Genomic DNA, 25,323 nt, shown 5'->3' with positions numbered 1-25,323 from the left:
CAGAGCCTCTTGCTATTGGCAGCCCTCTGGCTACAAAGGGACATTTCTGGGGCCAGGACTTTGAAGGGTGTCCCCTTCTAGAGTCTGCAGCTTATTCTGGTAGCCTCCACACTAGACAGAACTCAGTCCCCAGTCCTGCCTCTCCTGTCCCACTCTCACCTACGGCCTTCCCTTTGCTGGGCTTACAGCACAGCTCCTTGGCGTTTGATTTAACTAAGGCAAGGAAAGGAGGGGGTTGGGAGGTTTATACCAGTTTAATCCTCACTGCAGTAACAGTATCATCATCCTGTTAGATGCCTTGTGTCCCATGTGTGTGTGTGCGCTCTCACCTTGTTTGATTCCCTTTCAGGCTGGGGAGTGCAGTGCACAGTCAAGACTTTCCAATTTACCCAGCACAATAAATAGTAGTGCAGCTCTTGGAAATATTTAAGCTCTTCTGTATGAATGACTGTTTCAAAATTGGGAAGATGACGTTAGTACACAGAGCACCGAAGAGCTTAAACACACAAAATCATGTGGCTTTTACCTTGTGGAACCCGCCCTTAATCAGAAACATCCCGAACCAAGATGCAGTAGGGTAAAACCACAGTCCTATAAGATTTAGTAAGTGCATTGTGTCGAGGTCTTTCCTATCCTGGCTGGCAGGTTTCTGCTTCCAGGAGTCCCCCTGATGGATGTGCTCATTTTAGTCAGCTGCCGAGGTGACATATCTGGTAAGCCTGCCCTCCTTAGCAGTCATCAATTGTGCTTCACCATCATCTGTAAAACTACTCTCATTAAAATCCAGCCTGAAATGGCACTCCTACTGCTGTGCTTCACAGAGTTTTCTTTTTCTATCCTGAGAGATACAAAATGCACTACACTCTCAAGGCTGTTGTCTTTAAAGCAAGTGATTTTCGACCAGGATGATACAGCTAGGATTGTTAGGTGTACAAACATGCTTCACAAAACAAACCCAGAGATTTCAAATAGGAATCCACAATGTTAAAAACATTCCCACCTGTTGTGAGTCTTTGCAACAAAAGAATTGCTGTTATTTTTCTGTAGTCGACAACCAAGTGAAAGCTAAGAGATCGCATTTTGTGAGGGGTGCCTTGAGTCTAAAAAGATTGAGAGCCCCCCATCCTATGGAACGGCAAGTTATTTAAAGCAGCATAGGAAATGCCTCACTAGATCAGATTCATCCAGGATCCTGTCTCCAGAAATGGATTGCAAATTCTACTGCAGAGGAAGCTTTAAAAAAAATCCATATTGCGCACACAGTTAATTGCCTAATGCTACTTTTACACAGAGGGGGGAAAAAAATCCTTCTCGACTCTTACTGAGTCTTATGTTTTGAAATGTGAGATCTGCTCACCTATATCTTGGTCTCAAGCTTGCAGATGAGTCAATAAAACACAGTGAATATTGCGCACATCACAGAGATGTCACTAGAGCTCCTCAACTACCTTAACACCGAGACCTCGGCTTTCATTTTTAGTTAAGCCTAATTCTCTCACTACCCTGAGACAGAAACAGCAATGACAAACAAAGCTGGGCCCAGCATAAGTTCTGCCTTGGGTTAATGGTGAAAGCACGGAGTCAAGGAATAAATGGAGATTGGCTTAAAAGCAGAGAAAACAAGAGTCCATTAGCTTTGGCATCCTCCCGCACCCTCCTTCCAGTAATTCAATAACACACCATTATGGTATGAAAGGCCACAAAAAACTCAAGTAAACAAGTATTCGGTACATAAACTAACAGCAAAGCCCAGTGCATGGGAAGAGTGATTTTGACCTCCGCAGGAGGAAGTCCACATTGTGGAAATAGCTTTTCGAGTCTGTAGACTAAAGTGCACATTCAACGGCATAAAGAATGGTAAAGTTACAATATCTAATCCGTACTACTTCAGCTAAGCCATAACTGACCTGTGGAATTCACTGCTTCAGGAACTCATCAGTCAAATACCGAGGCTGTATTTCAGAGAGCAGTTGCATAATACTGGGACTAGTAACAATATGCATAGATATAGGAAGCATCACGCTTCCAATTTCCTGAGTCTCCTGTATATATTGAACATAGGAAATACTTGTGACAAGCAGCTATGCAAATCCTTCCCTAAATATGCAGATGGCTCCCACTGATGTCACTGAGAGACGTGTGCAGATACAGCCGGACAAAAGTTATCCTTACCCACTTGGATTAGCAACTTGAAGCCACTGCATATCATGGTTTTTCATGGATTTAAAGAAAACTCTGAATTCCATTTAGAACAAAATCTCTGTGTAAGTGAAGGTGAAGGAGTTAATTTTCCCTTGTGATTTTTTTTTCCCCTTTAAATTGTAAGAGCTGTATATTTACAGGCAAGATCATCTTTGCTGGCTAGGAATCTCCTCTGTTCTGGATGCTCATTTTTTACCTTAAGTTATAATCCTTTGTTTGCAATTCCACAGCAAGTCATTACACAGCAGGGATCGAAGAGCTTAACAACACTACTCAGAACTGTGTGCGGTGCTTTAACATTTCCAACGCTGGCTCACTCGGAGAGCTCAGAAGATTCACAAGAGCAACCGTCACAGGGTTCGTCACCAAACTGACGGGACTGGATGCAGGAGGGAAAACTAAATCCAACAATTAAAGATCCAAAAATTGATACTCAAAGGAAAAAAGTCGGGAGCCTTTATTTTTAGTTTTAAAAATAACAACAACAACAAGAAGAATTTTTAAAGACTAGCGCTGGCCTTAAATTGTCAGGTTTCAGTTGTTCAAAATGGGAACACTTTCAGCTTTCCATTTTTGGATGAAAAGTTGAAGTTTTCTGCAGGGAGGTTCAAACGCATGTTTCAAACTGAGCATGTGCCCCTCGCCCACACCCCACAGCCCTCCGAAACGTGGAGACGGGAACAAGGAAAAGCAGAGGAAAAGGGGAAATATGAGGGAAGGGCAGGGCTATCAAACCTCCCTAGGTGGTAGGGATTACTTATTCAACCTACAAATAAAGAATCTGAATACTTGTGGTTTTTATTTACTGGCTTTTCTTTGTACGGAAAGCCCAGCCCATGGCTGCAAAGGAGAAACCAGGGACAGGTGCTGACTGCTGCTGCCCACGGGCTGATTTGTGAGTTATTGGCCTAAGACTCGTGGCTTTATCCACTCGTGGTGGGAGCCGTTCTCCTGTTGATATCTAGTGGGGAAAGGCTCGCCGGGTTGTCATGGAAACGACTGTCATCTCTAATAAACAGCCTGTTCTGGATGCGAGGCTGGCTGGCTGGTTTGCAGGGGGAAGCCATTTTTCAACGGTAGTTAGCACGGGCTTTCCAATAGCTTTGTCTTCTCTTCAATCCAAGCCCTAAGCCATTATGGAGACTGATAAGGGTGAAGGATGACCAAGCCCCTGGGGACAGAAGCCAGGAGCAGGTATTCATTTATATCTTAAGATAGGTTTCATTGATGGGGAAGTTGGCCTGACACTTCTATTAGCCTTTCCTACTCGCCGCACCCACATCTCTCTCTCTCATTTTTAATATTTGCCATCTCCCAAATATAATTACTTCCTACCTGTGGCACATAGCAATCACAGATCCTGAAAACAATGTAGCAAAGCCAACAAAGCCCATTTATCAGAGTAATAAATACTCGTCAGGGGGTACTGGGACAACCTGTTTAATGTGTATACTAATGCACCAGCCTAGTACAGTTAATGTATAGGCAATTGGCAAATGGAATCAAGTTGCTATTAAGCTGCCACATCATGTCATTAATTATAATTAAGGTTTTCTAAATGGCACCATGATCTAATGTTTGCAACAGATATACTGATACCCCTGGTTGGCATGGAGATTATACAGAGGGCAGCATTGAAAGACTTTTTTTTTTTAAAAAGGAAGTTAATTAAAAGCCCCAAATTTGTATGAGCTTTAAGACTAGTTCTGCACACACTAGAGTCAAGTAGACCTGAGGGCTCCCACCACCTGGTAAAAATAGAGACGTAGTTTCTTATAGGATTGGCTCTGATCATTTGTAAGTGAAAAGTGCTTCTGATTATTGGCTTTAGCTTCCTGTTCCTGATGTTAATGGCAGAACTCCCTTTGGACTCACACTTCGTCCAGGATGGGGCCTCTCTAGGTGTAAATAACGTCTTCCCATGACTAAATGTTTCCATGATCTCATATCCCTACAGAGAAACTCGCTTCTGGCTTGATAGAAATGCCTCACTGTAAAAAGCACACGCACTGCATTCGGTTTATCTATTCATAAGTCATTCAGGATCGCATTCCTGAGCAGACCACAAAGGCAAGTTAGTTCCAGATTGCATCAGACAGCAAAGCACAAGCTATTTCCCCGCCTTGCTACCCTGAGATAATACACAATAAAAAGCAGAGCCCTGCTCTCAAATCCCTCTCAAAGCCCAAGTCTTCTCTGTGCCTTACCATGATGTCGGCTGAGCAAAGAAGTTAAGCAGAGGAAGTACCTAAGGAAGGCTTGGGAAAACTTGCTTGCTCGTCCAGTCTGTATGAATCTAAGCAGGAGTCCTGGGAGCCGGCTGGCCGTGAACACAAGGGACGGCACTAGTTTCAGAAGCATGATGAATGTGAACAATTTCCCTGTAAACTTAAGTGTGCATGTAGATTGCTCACTTGAGCAGTGACAGTTTTTACCTCCTTGTAGGTCCTTGAAGTAAACCACAGGAGGAAAGTATAAGGTTGACATCAGGGGGAAAAACCCCTGTGCCTTGTCTCCACTAGGGTTGTCCACCGAGAACACAAATCTCATTTGGCTCACATGATGTAAATCCACACCTTGCTCAGCAGTGAAGACAGCCAGAGATCACAGAAATGAGTGGAGCAGCACTGACTTTCACAACACAAGAATAGCGGATAACTTAACTGCCCCAAGGATCACTTTATCTGTTACCATTTACTGTGAGAATGGAAGGGAGCTACAAATGCACCTCAGGCTTTTGTGGCTATAGGCACTCCTTCACCCTGAACAGCTCTGCTGTATAGTGTGGCACCAGGGTGTGTAAAATGGACCTTAGCACATACAGGTGACACTAGCTGTCCTAATGAGCCATGCTATCAAGGCCAAGCTAGAAAGCTTACCACACCTCTTTCTTTAAAGTTACATTTAAGACTAGACTCCCAAATGGGAATTAGGTACTGGGTATTTCAGTCCATTATTTTAGGTGCCAGTAGAATTGTCACAGTCCCTCCCCTGTCTCCCCCCGCAACGCTTATTCTATTGTTTGCACTTCCCTTTGGCAATTTCTACGCTGCTTCTGCAGCATCCTCAGACAGGGATGCTCTCAAGCACATTTCACCCAACCATATGGACCAGGCCTCAAAATGCAGCAGTGAAGCCCTCAGAAAAACCTCCTTGCTGCAGCTGCCCTTGAGACCTCTGTCTTGGGCATGCTTGACAGTGGCCATGAGAAATGACCTTGGAAAAGCTTCACTGCTGCATTTCCAGCCTTGGCCTGCTTGAACAGGAGCAGAGGGCAAGAGCACCCATCCCCACAAACACTGAGGGAGTAGTATAGACGTACTCCTAGGTACCTACCTTTCTACTGCTACACATGGCCACAAAAGTCCTGATAGGCTCCAAGCAGTTTCCCCAAGTCCCATGATGATGGCCAAACTAGGAGGACCTGTGAGGGCTGTTCTTATAGATGCAATGACCACCCAAGACGGACAACCTCTCCTGTCCCATAGTGCTGTGGGGAGAGCACTCCCAGGGCCCGAAGGGATTTGAACCCTAGCTGTTACCATTCAGGACCATGCACTAAGTCCTAATCTCTCAAGCATTTCCAAGCAGGTTGTGCTCAGTTCCTCCTGCTGACAGCACTCCACTTCAATAACTGAATATGTCTTGGGCCAAAGAGAGCATCCCTCTCTTGCGTACTAGTTAGGGCACTCACCTGGGTGGGGATGGCCTGACTTGGCTTCCAGTCCTTGCTCCAATGACTATTTAAATATTTTATATTAAATGAGCCACACACCTCTCCCCAATGCTGCTTGTTGGCTACTTTAGGCAGTTCTCTACTTAGTGTGCTGGGTGTTGTGAATATTGTTCTTAATCACTGAATTCTCCCTATGCATTGCACAGGGTAGTAAAGGACTAGATCCAAGAAGATGTTTAAGAAATTGGCCCCTTACCTAGGCTCTAAGAGCACTTTTACACATGCTCTGGGGGTTGGGGGGCAGAGGGGAAGACAGCAATTTAATCAGAACAGCTCCAAGGGCTGCTCTAATTAAAGTACCACAGCATCAGTGGATCAGACCAGCCTCCGCACTGATGCACAGGCACCCTAAGATCCCTACACCATGCCTGAGACAGTCAGCTACTAAGAAGAGGAATCACAACAGGCGGTACAATGAGCAGAACCAGTGGGAAAGGATGACCAGAAAGGTGCATCATAAATCCTACCACTTCCTAGTGCTCCGCTGGGCCTCCAAGGAGGCAGCTCCCTAAACACTGGATGTTGTGGTGCTCGGTGTTGCAATGTTCAGGTGCCCTTTGGATTTAAAATGCCTGTGTAGGCCAAAGCGCACATCTGCTTTTGGGCACCATTCATGAAAGGTGCTTAGGATGCTTTTTCAAACTGAATGGTTTGGAAACAGACTAGGTGAGTGATCTACCCTCACTCAACCTCACAGCAAGATCAGTTAGGATGAATTCTTTAGGACCAGCTGCTGAAGAGAGAAAATTAATAAAATGCTATTAGAATGTCTCTAAAGTCTCTTTTATTATAATTTATAGACCATTTTCAAAACAGAAACCCAAGAGATTGTAATGAAAACTATTTCAAATAGTTGTCTGATGCAAGAGAAAAGCAGTGAGAGTTTTAGTACCTCACTACTGCACAGGAGATGACTGAACCACAAGGAATAAGGCACTTCCAATAAGATAACACAGTCCATGGTCCTTGCAACCTGAGGTCTAAGGACTCTGTTCTTTGCAGGATCATCAATTCTCACTGATTCAACAGCCCTGATCCTGATTGTTACCATTACCTTGATGGGATCAGGGTCCAGCAACCACCGCCACCATTCAGGATCAAGCCTTTTGGGCCAATTGTTGAAGGCAATGGGAGCTTTGTCACAGGTTTCAGTGAGACCTTACATTAGACTAAGAACCCAATATAGAGACCAGCATGAGAATAAAAGGACCAGCATGAGAATAAAAGGGGGAAAGATCTATAAATAAAGGGAAAGGAGAAATGTCCTCGAGGGAAGGGCACTACCACCAAAAGGAGGAACCAGTTTGCACAGACTCCTTTTGTCTTTTGTTGGGTACTTAATCTGTGCTCATTTTAGTCATTTGTAAATTCTATTCCTTGGTGGATTATCACTGGCAGGTCTGGGGGAGGAAAGCTTTGAAAGAAGAGAAGATGTCTGACTGGACAGAAAGACTGCTGAGGCAGCAGGGAGGGAGGTGTGGAGACAGACTGCAGTTTCTCTCTGCCTTCTTCAGGGATACAAAAGCACAGAAGTGTATGAAGGAGGCCTTAGCTTAACCCTCTGTAGGTGGCAACCTTCTTGAAGCAGTTCAGCCCAGTCTTCAACACTGATTAATCACCAGATCGATTACCGTCATTACTTAAAAGTTTGTGCCAGAGAAGCCAGCACACGGCTCGGGCACTGGGCTAATTTGGAAGAGTTAAATGAACAAGAAGCTATGAACAGAAGGACAGGAGCAAGTGTCCAGCTGGCGAATTCTCTTCCAAGTTCCTCTGCACCGAGGATTTCCTACAGCCTGCCAGTGCAGCAGCTGGTTCCTGAAACAAAAAGAGCAGAAAAGGAAGGAGAGAGGTTAATGTACTGACTCCTTCCAAGACAACACCTGAACATGTACTGCACCATCACTGTCGGGGATTCAAGCAAGGGCACCATGCAAGGAGCTGGCTGCTTCAGTCAATCACATCACCAACAGGGTCCAAAACATTTGGAAAATCCTGAATTTTTTCCATCTGACATCAGTTTCAATACACCAATTTTGATCTCATGCTGAGTGACTCCACTGACCCCAGGAGGATGGTACAGAGAGAGATCAACATTTGATCAAAAGTAATCAAAATTACTGCAGAAACATTTGGTGTATTGAAAATGTAGACAACATTTCTCTTTTCAACCCACTTGGTCAGTCTCTACTGAACTATGCACTTTCTCCATGCGCAGAGCTCCCATTGTCATCACCGGGTATTCCAGACACTGAACAAGCATGTGCTAGGCAATACAAAGGCATGCAGTTGAGATGTATCTATAAAGCAAGGACACACAAGAGCAGGGAAATTCACCATATTTTTCTAACCTGGTTGCTCCCAGGTTCAACAAATTCCCAAAAAGTTCATGAACACATTTGTCCTGCACTGACGAGAGAGGTAGTCTATTAACAGAAGTAATATACAGTATGTACAGTTAATGTGAACCAAAAAGATGCTGGCCTAGCAGCCGCTGGACCCAAAATTTAGCCACAGGAAAGATATAATACAGACAGCAGGAGCACAAGCTTCCTCTCCCATTATACTCACTGCCCTCAATGCATCTCAGCTCTTCCCTACTGCAGAAGGGCAAGCTCCAGGGTTCATTCAGGCCTTGCTCTCTGTGTTGAGAGCTCCCAGCAAAGTCGCCTGATGGTAAGTCCATTGCTCCTGCTTGATTTATAGTGCTCTATAAGCCAAAATTATCAATGCCAATTGTTCAAAGATAACGTTGCTGTTGATTTAATGAGATGTCACATTCCAGGGCAGAGTTTTAAAATCACACATGGTTGGGGAAAAGCTAAATGTTCTCTCTTCTGGCTCAGGGTCATTTTAAGTCACCAGGTTTTGGAAAGGAACAAGCAAGATCCTGGATAAAGCAGGCTGCCACATGCTGCATGGTGATTTTCCAACCCCAGAGTCATAACTTTACCTTTAAAAGGCTTGAGTCCTAAAACACAAAGCATATTTGCCATTTTTGGTCCTGCTGATGGGAATTGCAAACACTGCCATTGCTATATTTAAAGAAACACCCTTCCCCCCACATGCAGGGACATAAATGTCCAGAATGAAGTTGTTTCTGCACTGTAACTGCTGCATCTTGCTCAAGACAATAAAGAACAGCTAATCCTCCCAGGCACAGTTCCCTGTAGAAGCTCTTAGTGCTGGCTGATCGCTGGCATCGCTGCGTGTTACTGGTGCTGTGTGTTCTGGTACATCAAAAAAAAAAAAACAAAACCTTTCTTCCAGCCTCACCACTTTGGGTCTCATACCTCTTCCCCTTCTGAAAACATGGAGGCCATGAAGTCCTGTGGAGCTGTCCCCACTTCTGTGATGGTCATTATGTTGACCAACACCGCAAGAGTTGGTCTGCAGACATCCAAAGTAAAAATCACAAGCTGCGATAGCTTGAGCTTTCTTTATAAGCAGGGCTGTAATAGAAGAGCATCCTCTGCAGATCAAGCACTAAGGGGGCCCTCACTGTCCAATGGCTATGCCTATGAGGCTTTCAAGAATCCTCTTTTAGTTTACACTAGCTATTTGAAGGCCTGCTTGACAGAGCCTTGAATTATACCATACAAGGCTGACACACAAAAAGATCATTAGGAAAAATCCTCCTCAAAATATACTCAGTGCTGCTGAGTGTATTTTAAACTCTCTCTGATCTTTGTATATTTTAAACCTGCTCTGATTTTTCTCCTCCTGATTGGCATTTTTGGAACAATAACTCTGGGAGTTGCACGCTGATGCAAGCTACCAACCCAACAGCCTGGGCACACCGACATGCCGAGATGGAGTGGGTGTGACAGAGGCAACAGCTGTGCATGCTTCCCCCATGCTGCTCCATCACAGCACTGCAGCCAGGAGCTGGAGTGACCTCCCTTCGGGGGTGTTGGGATGTTTCAGTCTGTATAATCATTTGTGTGAGGCTGACAGCAAAGCTATCAAAGCAGCAGCCTACCTGGGAGAGGTACGTAGGTGAGCACATAGGCGAGCACTTCAAGCACTGGGCAAAAGGGTGGGGATTGGTGTATCATTAGGACAAGCAAATCTGGCCAAGCACTCGTGTACTGCAAAACTATATCTCCCCCTCTACCAACATGTTCTTCCTGTTGTTCCCTTTACCAAGGCAACAGTTACCACCAGCTCTTTTCCAAGTGCCCTTCACAGGTATTGCATTTGTTTTCAGAAGAACACTTCCATGTCTGGTTGGCAGATCCTGCCCTCAATGTTTCCCAAATTGCTTGGCCCTAGATTAACACAATTCCTCTGGTAACAACCCCAGCCTAGGCAGATAATTCAGTGCCTCTCCAAACACAGCTACTGCTGCTCATATGCTAGCAGTTAGCATGGGCAGGACTTTCATGTGCCTTAGCTGATCCCCAATAACTGATAGCCTGGCTTTATCCATAGTGAAAGCTAAATCAGGGCAGTTTGCCACCGAATAAAACAGGGCTAAATTACTTCAGTTTAGTTTTTGCCTACCCTGGGATAAGCACAGGCACACAGGCAGTTTGTGTGCTTGCAGTCAGCAGGGGCAGGATCTTCTGCACCTCAGCTACTTTTTGGTAACTGTTCATGTGTGTGCTCCCAGCCAAAACAATTGGGGCAATTGGGCCCCTTTTCATTCAGGAGTGACCTGCCCCAATTTCCACCATCAGACGAGAGTGGACACAGACAATTAACACAGAACAGCCAGGTTGGGATGCTGCATTTCCAAGTACACTGGGGAAGTAAGGGCTCGGGAGCTCACAAATCCACTCAGAACTGCCACGGGCCCACTGGGGGTCATACCCCCTAGTTTGCAACTGCTGTTATACGGGTATGGAAAAATGATCAAATTATAGGAAGATGGAAGGGAGCAAGCAGCAAGGAATCACCACAGAGCAGCTGACACTCAGATCTGCCCATCTGGCTGCAATTACCCTGTGGTAAGTGAAAGCTAAACTGGAGCAGCTTAGCCCTGACCAAAAAAGGCAAAAGTTGCCCTGGTTTAGCTTTCATTTACCACAGGGTAATTGCAGGCAGATGAATCATGACATGGAACAGCTGTTCACAGGAAGAAACTGAGCCCTGTTAACACATTTTAAATTTGATTGATTGTTCATACCCCAACATAAGTCTTTCAGAGGGTGAATGCTCCCTAACCTGCATCTGTCTCCCAACCTTCTCTAGGGCACAGACAGCAGCTCTCCATGCTTTTCTTTCCTCCAACCCATTTGGCCAGTCCTGAAAAGCCTATGTTTGGAAATGAAAAGAGTGCGTCATGCAGCAAAGCAGTACACAAGACATGGTCATGACAGACGCTCCAAACGTTGCTCAGCTCCCTCAACAACATGCTCGGACTGCACGGAGGACAGAAATTAGAGCAATCAATAAAAACCAGCCCCACAACTTGCAGAACACTTCTTGGTGGCTTAATAGAGAGCTAGCTGTAATCCGGTGTAAATCACAAAATACCTCTCACTATATTGCAGAGATTCATGCCCCGCTGTTTCTCAAAAAGAGATGGGCACAGTTCAAACTGAAGTGAACAAAGCAAAAAGAAAAAAAATCAACCGCCCCAAATCTCTTCCTCTTAAGTCTGATCTCCTTCAAAAACCTGTTGAAAACTCTTAGCTTTCAAAAGCCAGAATAAGAGCAGCAGGGAGGATTGTAACTGAAAATGAAAACACTGAGGCAGTGGGCAGCAAAGAAAGGCAATGAGTAGGAATAAAGTGGTTGCTCTAATCCAGGGGCAGACTGAATAAGGCCCGCGGACTGCATCCAGCCCGCCAGGCAATTTCATCCCGCCTGCAGGTTCCCACCAGCTAATTGTACCCTGCCCAGCCCGCGCACCTCACTCCCACCCTTGTGGGCAGAAGGGCCCAGCCCAGCCAGCATGCAGCTTCCAGGCAGGGCTGCTGCTGCCATTGCTGCAGCCGCTGGGGGACCTGGTTGGCTCCCCCAGCATCCCGCTTGCTCCAGGCACCAGATAGGGAAGCAGAGGGAGGGGGAGAAGAGTGAAGGCGAGGGGCAGCTGCAGCTGGGCGGGAGCACAGAGCATGGGGCTGGGGCTGGCAGCAGCATGGAGCCTGTACCCGGGGTGAGACAGGAGCATGAAGCTCAGGTGGGCAGCGTGTGGGTGTGAGGGAGGGTGGGGGGGTGTGGGGACCCCTCCACATACTCACCCCCAAGTCGCACAGCCCCCACCAGCAGCAGCAGCATGCAGTGGGCGCTTGAGGTGCCCATGGCCTGCGCAGGCGCTGCTGCCCTGTGGTGCATAGCTCCGGCCAGCACTGCACATGGTGGCAAGAAGCGCAGTCAGACTGGCCTGCCTCTATTGTGTGGGGCTCCCCGTGGTGCACGTGCAGCTCCTGGCACTTGTGACAATGGGGGAAGCCCTGCACGATGGAGCTGGGTGCCTTCGCTGCCCCGTGCTGTGCAGGTCCCAGGACTCCGCCAGAAGTGGAGGGGAACCCCACCGGGGTACTTTCAGGAGGGGGGAGCGCAAGGGGAGGAACTTCTGGTAGCAAAGATCAGGGGTTAGGGGTAGGACTTCCAGTTCCAAGGTGGTGCCCAGGGGGTAGGGCTGTCAAGGGCTACCCTTGTGGCCCTCGACAGCTCACCAAAACTCATTAAGCGGCCCACCGGCCAAAATAATTGCCCACCTCTGCTCTAGTCACTCAAGGGTTTCAGTTTACCTGCTTTAATCCCACACCACAAAATCCACACCTCCCACCCTCCCTCACATCCCCACCCTGCCCACCCAAGCTCTGCACTCCCACCACTCCCCTGGGCATGGGCTCCATGCTGCTGCCAGCCCCACGCTCCCGCTCAGCTGCAGCTCCACCCCTGCTCCCATCACTTCCTTACCTTGTGCCTGTAGCAAGTGGGACGCCAGGGAAGCGGAGCAGGTTCCCCAGTGGCAGCAGCAGCCTCTCCCAGAAGCTGCGCGCTGGCTGTGCCAGGCCCTTCCACCCAGAAGGGTGGGAGTGAGGTGCATGGGCTGGGCAGGATACATTTAGTTGATGGGCGCCCATGGGCCCAAAGAAATTGCCTGGTGGGCCAGATCCAGTCTGCGGGCCATATTTTGCCCGCCCCTGCTGTATAACCTCACTTTTCCTACTCAGTACTCTAAAGTGTTTGCTGGCTTCGGTCTTTTTTCTCTTTTGCTTTTACCTAGTCAGATGTTCTTATCTGGCTCCAGGATTTCTGACAAAATAATATTATTTCCAGCCTTGACATTCATTTACATTTTTACTGCAGTTTAAAGCCTCTCCTGACAGCACCAGTTGGGTTTATTGCTCTTTATCTAAAGATCTATGTGATATTTACACTTAAAAAGCAGGGGTGAGGCAGAAAGAAAAGCATCTAATATAACTTTTTCCATGTTAAAAGCTTTGGACAGGTCCTTCCTAAAAAAGGCTATTACCGGCAGAAATTCTTGTTTAATATATAGCATGCTTAAGGCCTAATAATCCTAGTTTATGGCAAGTATTTCAAAACAGACCTATTTATCTCAAACTCTAACATACCCCAGTGTATTGCCACACAGACATTTCCAGAGCAGTCCAGCCCTGAAATTCTAGAGTGCTTTTATTAAATTAAAAACAAACTAGAATTACATGTGATACAGAAACGTGATTCTGAAGGGGAATTGCGATAAAAAGGCAGTGTTACCTAGTGGCTACAGCAGGAGACTCGGAGTCAGAATTCCTGGGTTCTGTTGCTGAGTAACAAGTCATTTCCCCTCTCTTTGCCTGAGTTTGTCCACCTGTAGCTCACAGGTAATGCTCACCTTGGACATTTTTACACATGCTCCGGGAGCAAGGGGACACTTTAATTAGAGCAGCTCCAAGAGCCGCTCTAATTAAAGCTTCCGGAGCATCTCACGGATCAACGTCCTCGTGCTTCAAAATGGTGGCATGGGCACTTTATCTAAAGCTTCAACGAGATTTAGATAAAAGTGTCCCTGCTGCCATTTTGAAGTGCAGGGATGCTGAAACACAAGACACGGAGGCTGGCTGGAGCACAGTCATTACCATGCTCCAGCAGACTTAGTTAATTGAGTCTGCTCCAACATGCTGTAATTACCGCACATCGGAGCAGCCTCCAGGTTCCTCTACAGGCACCACAACCTACCAAGAACAACTTGAGAGTCCTGGGTGAAAGGTGCTCTAAGTTTAAAAGGGCACTTTTCCACTTGCGTTGGCTACCCATTCCCAATGCCAAGATTTACCCGACTAGCAGTTAGGGTTAGGGAGGAGCATACTTTCAGAGTCACTTTAGGAAACATAGTGCAGGTCTCTGAATGAGAAACACTCAATAACATACACTTGTTCTTCAGATTGGCAACAACCTGCAAATGGATTCAGCTTTACTTGCCCTCTAGGAGGATGCTTAACCTTAGTCAAATAGCAGCCTGTAAGACTCAAATTCGAGGCAGTGAGAAGTAGGGTACGTCTGCACCACACCCCCAGCACTGCTTTCGATCATGCCCTGCCCACCCACCAAACACAGGAGTATCGTGGGAAGCGGCTCCAAGGCTCTCTCCATAACTACTCTTGAGACCCTGCTCTCCAGCCTAGCTGTAAGCACCCATGGAAGGATGCCCCAGAGTAGTTTCACTCTCACATTTACAGGTCTGGCTCATGCAAGCAGGATCCAGTGGACAAAGCATACTCCACAGCAGAAGCCCTGGCAGTATGAAGGACACGGAGTAAACAGATCCCTTGCAAAAATACTAGACCTGGCTCTGCCACTGATTTATCAGGTGAGCACGGCCAGGACAATTAATTTCAGATCTCATTCTAAGAGCGATCATTACTGATCTAAACCACAGTGAGCAGAGAGGTTGAGTTAACGTTCAAACAGGGCTCAGAAGATGTAAAGTGCTGACAAGTGCAGTGGATGACAAAACTGAAACAAGTCTCTCCAACCAGATCAAGGTGGGGAAATGCAAAGATCCATGTGTGGTACCTGCAAAGAACAAGGCAGAATTCAAAACTCTTACTTTTTGCTTCCACTGCCGTCACCATAGCAGTGCAGACTCCTGGAATGTAAGGCCGGGTGCTGGCACTCCACACACGCTATGTGTCCTTCACTGAGATACCGCATCCACCGAGTGTAGGAACTGTTCCCATGCAAACAACCTTCGGTGATGGCTGCAAGCTGGAATTCAACGCAATACCTACAGCAAAAACGAGAGCCCCGGTTAGACCAACAACTGTGTTACAGATCTGAGAGCCACTGAGAGAGCTAGAGCAGATGTGGTGAATGCAGGTAAATTAACACAGACACACAGCTCCTGTATGAGTCCATTCTGACAAACTGAAATGAGCAGTAACGCTCAGATCTAATTTAGGTGTTTGCACATCAAAGCAAAAGCTATCACTGCAACTGAGGCAGGGAGAGATTAAGTCCTTGGCCAATGCCCGAGATCAAGTAAGTGGCGGTTCCAGGAACAGAACCCAGTGTGGGGCCCTAGTTACTGGACGAGTCTGCCCCAGTATTTAGTTTCAATACTTCATCAGACACTAAGTCTTACAGTAATTTGCAACAGTAACTAAGACTTAGTTATTGGACGCTTTCCGACAGTATTGTTCCTGCTAGGAACTGGGATTAAGCTGCCTGGTTCTTGGGAAAAATTATGAGATTACCACTGAGAAAATTAGCACTATACTTGTGCCATGCTCAGATCGGGCTATGTTCCTGTTTTTAACCAAATCTCAGTTAAGAAAACCAGTCTCGCTATTTTGGAGTCTGGAAAACCGTAGAGGCAATAAAGAGCTGGATTCATGTAACTTGTTCATCACTACAGTGTCTTGAGTACCTTCCACTAATACATTAAGCAACATGACTGACATGTATCAAGTGTTGTTTGTTTCCACATGCTTTTCTCAGAGGGATAAAAACATGCACAATATAGCTTCTTGGGAGGGGAGAAGGTTGCTATATGCATATGTTCCTAGATATTTATGAAGTGAAGTTAAAAATCAAAGAAATGCACCCTGGATACAGAAGACAGGTAGGTTTATCCCTTAACTCTTGCGGAAGCTCATTCTGCAATCTCATACTGCCCCCCAAAAAAGTCTTCCACAAAGACAAGCTATATCCATTTTTACAGAATCGCAGTCTCCTCCATTAGAGGTTTCAAGAAGAGGTCGGTAGGCATTTGTCTGGGAAAGCTTAGGAATATGGTTAAATTAAAGGCCTCTTGAGATCCGTTATAAACTTCTGGTTATGGGAGTTGCACTCTGCTGCAGTTCTTCACCTCAGTACTTTAGGTGGCCTGGGCTCAGACCACCGAGTGCCCTGAAAATGAGAATGGGATGAAATTCTATCAGAAGCCACTGCAGAGGGTAAAGGACAGGTCTGACATGCTTATGGTGGCCTGTATTTCTGAGAAGATGCACTGTACCATTCTGTATTCTTTAGCTTCCTCTGTGCTAGAGCCTTCCCAAGCAGTTATATCACATAGCTGTAGTCAGCCAAGATGTGACAAGGGCACGGATAACGGAAGTCAGGTCCACCAGCCATCAAGATGGGATGGATAGAAAGTACTTCCATGAATGCTGCTATGCGCCGCTCAGTGTCAGAAAGGAATGGAAGAGAACTACCATACATGCGAAAGACACCAATTCAGGGAGCGTGCCATCAGCTAAAGGAGGCTGCACCACAACTTCACACCCTTCACAATGCTTTCCTTTGTCCTCTAGCATCACCCCTGTCCTACTCCAGTGTGGCTACAGACAGCTGTTCTTCATTCACATCTAATGTCCAAGCATTGGGCTACCTTGGGAGTATGATTTTTCTGGTAGAGCTGTCTGCATCTTGTTGGCGGTGGAGTGCCATCAGTTCACCCAAGGGGTGGCATGCAAATGTTGAAGAAGACTAGAGAGGTCCTCTTCACAACTGAGGGGTCAGTAGGGGTCCAGCATGAGCAGAAGCTTAAACAAAGCTGATGAATACACACACATTGTGGAAATGTGTGCGCAGGAGTCCGAGCAGAAAACCAGCAAGCCACTTCACAATGAAAGGGGAGCATTTATAACCTCTCTGGGGCATTTACAAAAATGACAGGTGCCAAAAAACTCTATGTATATGAGTTTGAATTAGGATCTACAGAGAATCACCAGCCTGCAAAACTGAGTAGGACAGGGTCTAGGAAAGCATTGTGTCATTCCCCTCAGCAACCTGCTACATTACTGCCAACAGCAGCCTCTGTTGGAGCAAGAAGCAGAATGGCAAAGCTGATGTTAGCTCCCCTGCTGACTTTATCCCTTTAAACTGAGCATAACGGAGGTACTTTTGCCACACCTATGGCCCTGATGGGCACCCCAGTCTGATGATTGATCAGCATGTGTCTCTCTCTCATGGAATTTTACATGCAAAGGAGAGCTTTCTGCAGAGCTCTGATGCTTCCCAGTACCTGCAATGTGTAATGATGCCAATGAGGGAAACATGCAGGTGGAGCCCAAGATGGCCAAATGTATTGGATGAATCTCTCACAAGTGCTTGAAGCAGTCAAGCCTGTTGGTGCAATAACTTGCTTCCCACGCTGCAGGGAAGCCTAGGTCCTGCCCAGCTGGCACCCAAAACAGCAACTTGCTAGACCCCAACCCAGATTGCATAAAACAAAGCCAACCATTGCCTGCACCTTTAACACAGATGTGCGAGTGGGCATCATGTTTGTGGGAGCCTCTTACCCCCAAAAGTCTGTAGTACGGTGATGTGGTATAGACTTCCCAGAGAGAACCAGATACAGAAAAGAACCTGAAACAACTGCTCTCTGTGTATAGCGTCCTAGACAGCATCAGCTCTCTCTCCCAGTAACTTCAGTGACATTGCTTTGAACGTATCGTGCTGTCGCTGAGTGGAAGATCAAGCCTCTATCACATGGAGATGCTGTTTTGTTGGAATCCAGCTTTAAAAGTCTTCAGGCTGTCAAACAAAATAGATGTTCTGTCCAGGACAGAGCCTGGCCTACATGTTATACCCATTGAAGCCATGAATAAGGTGCCATTATGCTGCAAAGCCCAGCCTTCTACTTACCCTGCTCTTTCATTTTCACTGGATGCAGCTCTCTTCCTTCGTGCTTTCCCGTAACCTCCTGTGGTTATTAATGCTGGGACTGTGAACATCAAAGAAAAGCAATATACATGAGCAAGTGATAATAGTGCACTAAGGCCACTTATGCTTGCATAACAATAAAGACTGGGGATTTTATGGCCTTTAATGTCACACAATTTCCACTTTGGCAGGAAATCAAAGATAATTCCGGCCTTGCATTTTTGGATCTTCAGTGGCAATCTAGCATTAGAAAGAGACATTCATTCTTCTTCTTTTTTTTCCCTATTGGAGTAAAACTGTTTATCAGAGCAGCAACCAAAGGAGAAGAAAAAAAAAACCCTCATTCATCTAATACCATCTCCCAACAGGCTTGAAAAAGCCAATTTAAAATAAATAGATTAGTATAGAAGCCAAAGCCAGATTCTGACCCCAAAGAGCTCTTAAACTCATTGGAAAAGTTGATACAGGCAAGTTCAGGTCATGCCTTAATTCCAGCTTTATAGCAGAATCTGGCATGCTGGCTGGAAACAGAAGGAAACTCTGAGCAGGGGAAAAGTGAGACCTTGTCTTTGGTGGGTGCCCTTCCTTCATGATGTTTACAGAGGACTCATGAGCGATGCTATGTGACACCTCAGGCCACACTTTCCTCCCACGTCCATGGGTTTCACACTGACTTTACTGACTGCACCAGAATTACTGGAGATTTATGCTCACAGAAGTGAAACCAGAGCCAGGACCCCAAACTTCACTTTTGAAACCTATCAAATACTGCAAGGGACAGGCAGTATTTAAAAATATATCCCAATGAGAATCCAGTGAGTTCAGTATAAAGGGGTCAGTTCAGTTCTCAGTAAAACCAGTGTAAATCCAGAGCAAATTATTCCACTCCAGCTAGCTCTGGGGAGAAAGATAGGAGGCCAAACCCCAGGGTCTAAGCCATTTGGGCTCAGGCCCAAACCCAGCACTTTCAGTGTGCTTACGAAGGGCATGATTGCACTCCACTCCTTGCTGGGTCCAGTACTCCACACAGCCAGCCTTCTCCTCCAGAGGAGGACATGCCTCGCCTCCATTCCTCTGCTCCCGAACGACATGCCTTCTCCGGACTCGATATGTTGCCTTGCAGGGCTCTGCACAGCCACTCCAGTCGCTCCATTCAGATACGGTGCAGGGGGTCACTGGCCGGGAGAGCAAGAAACCACAGCATGGGTTACAGTGATAAAATGCAGCACTACTTCCTCCAGACAGCACATCTAATTCTAATTATAAATACTTATTTAAGTAATTTTCAGGAGATTACACTCTGCTCAGAGAGTTCCCTACTCCAGTTATTCCCTGAGCTCTCCCTTGATACGTTAGTGGTTATATCTACTACTTTATAGCCAATCCACCTGTACAAAGCATTTAAAAAAAAAAAGCCAGCGAGTTGGGGCACATGTTCAAAATCCAAACACACTACTGTGAGTAAAGAAAACTCCTCATCTTCTCAGTCACCAAAGCAACAATGTAGAAAAAAATATAAAATCTGTCTCTGGAATGATATCATGGACTCAGTGAGCCCTGTTCTGACAACTCCAGTGTCACAATAACATTGAAAAAGAGTGTGATGATTGGGTTTATTACATGCGCATTTACATCCTTCCTACCTCTGTTATTCTTACTACTAATATTTAGGCAGTATCACCATGAGTTTCATCTTCTGGGTGCCTCCTCCCCATTTTGGGGCACTTTCAGTCAGGCACTATGTCGAGTTTGAACTGGAATGCATGCCTGCGGCACTGGATCTATGGTACTGAAGGACAGCAATTATCCTGGGGAACCACAAAATAAAGCAGTTGTCATCCCAAGTAGTGGGAAGAGAGGTAGGCACAATGGACAGGACTCATAAAACCGTGCCCATCAAATGGGTTGGAAACTGCTGGGTTAGTGCACTCTCCCTTTTGCTCTGCTTGCCCACTGTTAATCTTTTCAGCCCTTGTCATCTGAAATCACCTTCAGTCACCCCTTCCATTCAGTCTTGTCCTCTCTGCTGAGCGCAGCAGCAGGAAGGCAAGTTACTGCCACTTATCTTGGTGGCTCCTGTGAAATACATGCATATCATTTATTTTATTCCTCAGAGAAGGCTCTGCCATGGAAGAGGGAGCTAGAGTAGAAACACACCATATCATGACCTAGCAACCATCCCACTGCATGGGGCTTTGGCCTGAAGAACAACTCCCAAACTTCAGAACATCATTTTTTCTGCTGCAGCCACAGAAAAATAAATAAGATACACCAGTGTCTATTCAAGATGGTTCAGCAAGGCACAAAGAACCTCAGAGTCACTTGGGCTCTGAGCACTTCCAGGACTGAGCCATTACATAGGAAAACAGCAACATCAGCAACTAACTGGGATCATGCAACCAAATATGCCCAGTCTAATGCTCCAAAGCTACTTCTGATGTGAACTTAGATCCTGAAGGCACAAATCAATGCAGTTACAAGTATAATTTCCACCATAGGTGACACATAGGAGGGGCACATGCCCCCTCCCCACCCCACCCCCAAGAGCGCTGGTGCCCCCCCTGAAATTGGCTCTGCTGGCAGCGGAAGTGCCAGCACTTCCACCACCGCTGTGCTGGGGTCACTGGTTGGCTGCTGGAAGACTAGACCCCTTGTTGCTGGCTGGCTGCTGGGACCCCCCAGTCATGACCTGCTGGTGCCCGCCCCCAGTTGCCCATGATTTCCACCCAGTCCCTGATACATCCCTTCATCCCGTTGTATTTGGCTGTGAGTGGATCCTTGCCTTTTATTTTACCTGGCCAACTTTGTACATTTGTCTATGTATAGCAAAAAGTTGTACAGGGCCCTCAACTGCATGTGCTCTATTGACAGATCCTCAGTTATGGGTCTTTTCACACCAGCTGCTTCTCTCTATTGGTGAAAATCTAGAAATGCTTTCCAGACAGTCCCAAGAAGCTTCACTCCTACTGTCTGCTTATCTGTTTCACCTAACTATGCAGTAATTGAGTTTCCTTATGGCAAAAAGTACTACTGTACTTCCCATGAGCAAGGACGGCAGAATTCACCATCAAATCCTAGGCTCACATACTAAGAATTCTTGAGTCCTAGGCACAGCTGTGCCTTTAATGTGAGCTTGATCCTGAGAAATAGCAAATGTCTCTGTTCTTATTCAAATGAATGCATCGTTCAGGGTGCTTCGTGCCTAATAACACTGAGTACTTGTTGAGCAGCCCTGAAACAGTTTCAGTGTCATCATCATGCCTCAGTTTCCTCTCCAGTGAAGCACAGATAATCCTTAATTATTGAATTACCTTCATTTGAAACTTCTGGTTTTACTGTCTTCAGAATGTTTAAGGAGTTTCTCAAATACCCTGAAGCATTTTTTTCACTTTTACCTTGAAACGCTGTATTTAAACAATCTGAAACATTCACTTTTGTAAACCTAATTAAGAGATTAATGATTAGAGTAGGTGACATAAATAATTGAGCTACATTTATCTGCAGAAATGTGTATGAATAAAGCCCAAGTACTGGAGTACAGTATATACCGCCCAGCAGTAATTTTCTAAAGAACCTCATCTCTGGAATCTTCTTCTCTTACTACTTAAATTTGGCTTCACAAATTAATATCACAGTTTAATATTTGTTTTACAACTGCTGTGACAAAGTAGCTTTGTAGTAGAAAAAAATTGTGGGGGAGGAGGAAGGGAACAGTCTACAAATATTCAACATAGTGTGTGTGGATTCCTGACATCCAACACAGACTAGCTACAATAAATAATTCTGAGCAAATATTTTAGTACGCAGAAAACACCAAGGTATTTCTGGACACACCTCGGTGGGTAGCACATTGCAATGTTTTTACAATGCCACACGATGGCACTGTTTCAGAATATTATTGGGATGCATAAACCTGCACCAGAACGCGTGCCTAGAAGGGGTTTGCTGCAGATTTTGGTATATGTGACCTAAACTTGAGACAAAAAAAGGCAAACACAATTTTGTTTCTTTATGATGCATCATGAAGGCTCATAACATTGCTGTTCCTACTAGTTGTATGCATAAAAATTAGCTCTTATCTACTCTGCCTTTCCTGGAACAACTGAAGAGTAGCAATGTAGCCTAACACCACTGCATTAGCCTCCAAAGGCCTTGATCTGGTATGAGTCCACTGAAAAAAAAATGCTGCATAAATATTTTGGAAGACTCCATGCTCAGTCCCTAAAAGTTCACAGTTTAATCTGAAATGAGGCAACAAATGAGTCTGACAAACAAAAGGTGGCAGGGAGGGACAGTTATGGTAATAATTCAGTTATATAGTCAATTCCTGGACAACAAAATAATACCATATGTTTTGGGATTGTTTTTAATATATACATGAAATGCAGTTGGTCCAATAAGAGAGATCACTCACAATAATCCTTGCTTCTTATATGAAATCAGTCAACTGAAGCATCACTGACTAAGAAAGAAGACAGTAGGCAAATTATGGTTTTGCTAATATCTACTTTAAATGCTCAACAAAGAGTTTGAAGGAAAGTTCTCTATTTCCAAGACTCAGAGACTCCTTTCCCCACAGCCCTCTCCATTAAGGACTGGGAAATCTTCCATTTCAGGTCCTTACTTTTCCAAACAGGGTTACATGGAAAAATATGATTTGATATTCCTAAAGGAAGAAAAATTCTAAAGTTTCAGGATTTTTTTTCTATCCAATGAAAACAGGAAAGGAGGAACCTGCTTATTTTTTTTGTTTTGTTTTGCCAACGCTATCGCAAAGTACAGGAAAGAAATCTTTCTTAGAAGAAAGTGTCACACATGATGGGGGAATTAGACACCTGGATCTGTTATCAGCAGGAAACAGGTCTTAGGATAGTGTCCCCTCCCCCATTTAATTTATGGTGCTATTCTTGTTGTGTGTCTTTGTTCAAATTTAGATATTGAATGTTTCAGGGCAGGTAATGACTAGATGTTTGCCTACACTGTGGTCGCCTACACTCTAGCATTCTGGAGCTCAGACCTTATAAGGCTCTAACGCTCAGGTATCCTATTAGAGGCTTATCCAGTGTCCTGATCAGACATCCTGTTGGGTGCTTCCCATCCTGGATCAGTACTGAGATAAACCAAGTGATTTGGGTACCTTCTCCTGATTCACAAAGACTGCTCCTTCCCTGAGGAGCCATAAGCCTAAGACCATTTCATTTGTTGAGTGGCTAGGACAGTTGGGCTATTAGAAGCTGTTTGACCCCTGCACCCTGTGCAAGTGCTGCAAAGTGACCTCTTGGAGCTGTGGCAGACAGAGTTCTTTGGGTGAATCTGATATCTTTTATGAGACCAGCGTAAATAGTTGGGAAAAAAAATTAAGCAAGCTTTCGAGTTTAAAACCCTTCATCAGGCTGAGGAAGTTTCTGCAGCTGGTGTAATGAAAAGTAACTCCTGTTACGCCTATAACCCTGTGACTCCTATAACCCTGCACATCAGCATTACTCATGGCTGGCAGCTCCTCCTCAAATGTATGACAATGAAAACAGGAGCTATTTTCCAAACATGCTTTATAAATCCCTAAAATAGCTGTTCTTGCCAGTGAGTCAAGTGCTGTCAGCATTCACTGAGGAAAGTGGTTTCCTTTCAAGGCGGTTGCTCATACACTCATGCCCCAGGCATCTGGGATGCCACCTACAGTAAATATACACCCATGACAAGGCACATCCCCTACAGATACCGAAATGAAGCTTAGTTACATGCCCATGAAACAACTACAGCAGCTAACAGTGCCAGTGCTGCCCTAGGGCATGATCTCTGGGAGTCACGGTGCATCTGCATTTCAAACACTCCCTACCATTCTCCAGAACTGCCAACCTGACCTCTTTCGCTAGCACTAAATGATGTTTAAAATTATTAAAGTCATTCCCCACAGGGATGTCTCCTTCACAAAATTGTATTCCCCCACAACAATCATTACAGACCTGTCGGAGTAACGCAAAACTGTGCTAGAGCAGAGCCAAGCTGAAGAAAGTACAGAGTTGGAGAGCAGATTGCTTAACATACGATCTGCGTGCACCTGACCTTTCGAGGGTATCTCTGATCAGAAACAGGCAGGTGACTGCACCTATAGGAAAAAGTTCCCTCCCTGATTGAACATCTGCACTTTGTCCTAATGCAATGAACTCCGACTGCTCCCACTCCATGGATGCCCTACACCGGTGTTTCTCAACCCGTGGGTTGTGACCCAAAAGTGGGTTGCAAGAATAGATGAAAGGGTTGTGATCAAATTTTTAAAAAATGGATCAAAGTTTAAAAATGGATTCTCCTTTAAAGGAGAAAAGCATGGGAAACCAGCTTTTCCCTTGCAGGAGGGCTGAGTTCCAGCCTCCAAAAGGCTGCCTGGGGACCCCCGTGCCCCACACGCTGGGGGCGGAGGGCAGTGGGCTGGGAGTGAGGGGCACTGGGTCGGGACTGGCCATCGATGTTTACAAATGGGTCCTGGTACAAAAAAGGTTGAGAACCACTGCCCTACAATACATGCACATGAAACGCAGAGCCGCCCAAGAACTCAAACCCCACGCTGGACCACACGACTAACAACATCTGGGGACTGCAGCTTAGTGGAGCTACCTGGGTTTAGCCCTGCAGAGATCACAGAGGAGGAATTCATGAATCAGAGGAGAGCTAAGCCTGCGGTTTAAGTTCAGGGCTGGTCACCAGGTGCTTTTCTGCATCTCTGTGTAAACTTACGTGACTCACTTAACTCGGTGCCTCATTTTCTCTCCCTGGAACCTGGAGATTGTACTTCACAGGATTCTAATACTTGCGATGTGCCCGTATATGTTGGTGATTAAAGGACACACCTCTGGGGAGCAGCACCGTGTGCCCTGCACACACTTGAACCTGAGCTGGCAGTGGAAACTCACAGGTTTTTAACAAAAAAACCCCCAAAGCATCACACCGCTGCCTGGGTGCTACCCCTACTTGTGTGACACGGCAGAGGAGACTGGGGAGAACAAGTCAGCGCACTGAGACACCCGCTTTGGCTATGGTCCTTCCCCGCCCAGCGCGGGCCTCACACAGAAAGGGCGCCCTTAGACCAGCACATCCACGCGCGTGACACAGACAACACCGACGCGTGGCAGGGCGGCTCACGGCCAGGAGCCCACGACGTGCTCTCGTGTCACGGACTAGCCAAGCGGTCCTGGCTGCGGGCGCAGCGGACGGGGCAGGGGGGCAGGTGCCAGGACCAGGGTGGCCCCGGGAAGCCCGGCTCACCTGGGCAGGCCCGCGGGTAGTCGTGGCAGCAGTCGAGGCTGCGCCCGCAC

General features: G+C 46.1%; 1 protein-coding gene across 1 annotated transcript; it reads right to left on the bottom strand.

Moving 5' to 3' along the window:
- Positions 1 to 2,648: 2,648 nt before the first annotated feature.
- LOC102388491 (somatomedin-B and thrombospondin type-1 domain-containing protein-like) lies at positions 2,649 to 25,322 on the bottom strand (the record flags this gene model as incomplete). The annotated part of the gene is made up of 5 exons (XM_006016734.3): positions 2,649 to 7,756; positions 14,955 to 15,131; positions 17,996 to 18,074; positions 18,994 to 19,188; positions 25,274 to 25,322. Coding segments are annotated over 5 exons (618 nt in total), but the record flags the coding sequence as incomplete, so codon positions are not given.
- Between the last annotated feature and the right edge of the window lies 1 nt (position 25,323).

The sequence above is a fragment of the Alligator sinensis genome, unplaced genomic scaffold (genome assembly GCF_000455745.1).
Source record: "Alligator sinensis unplaced genomic scaffold, ASM45574v1 scaffold76_1, whole genome shotgun sequence".
NCBI lineage: Eukaryota > Metazoa > Chordata > Crocodylia > Alligatoridae > Alligator > Alligator sinensis.
Note: the sequence above shows the minus strand (reverse complement) of the source record. Positions and strands in the feature narration are given on the sequence as shown.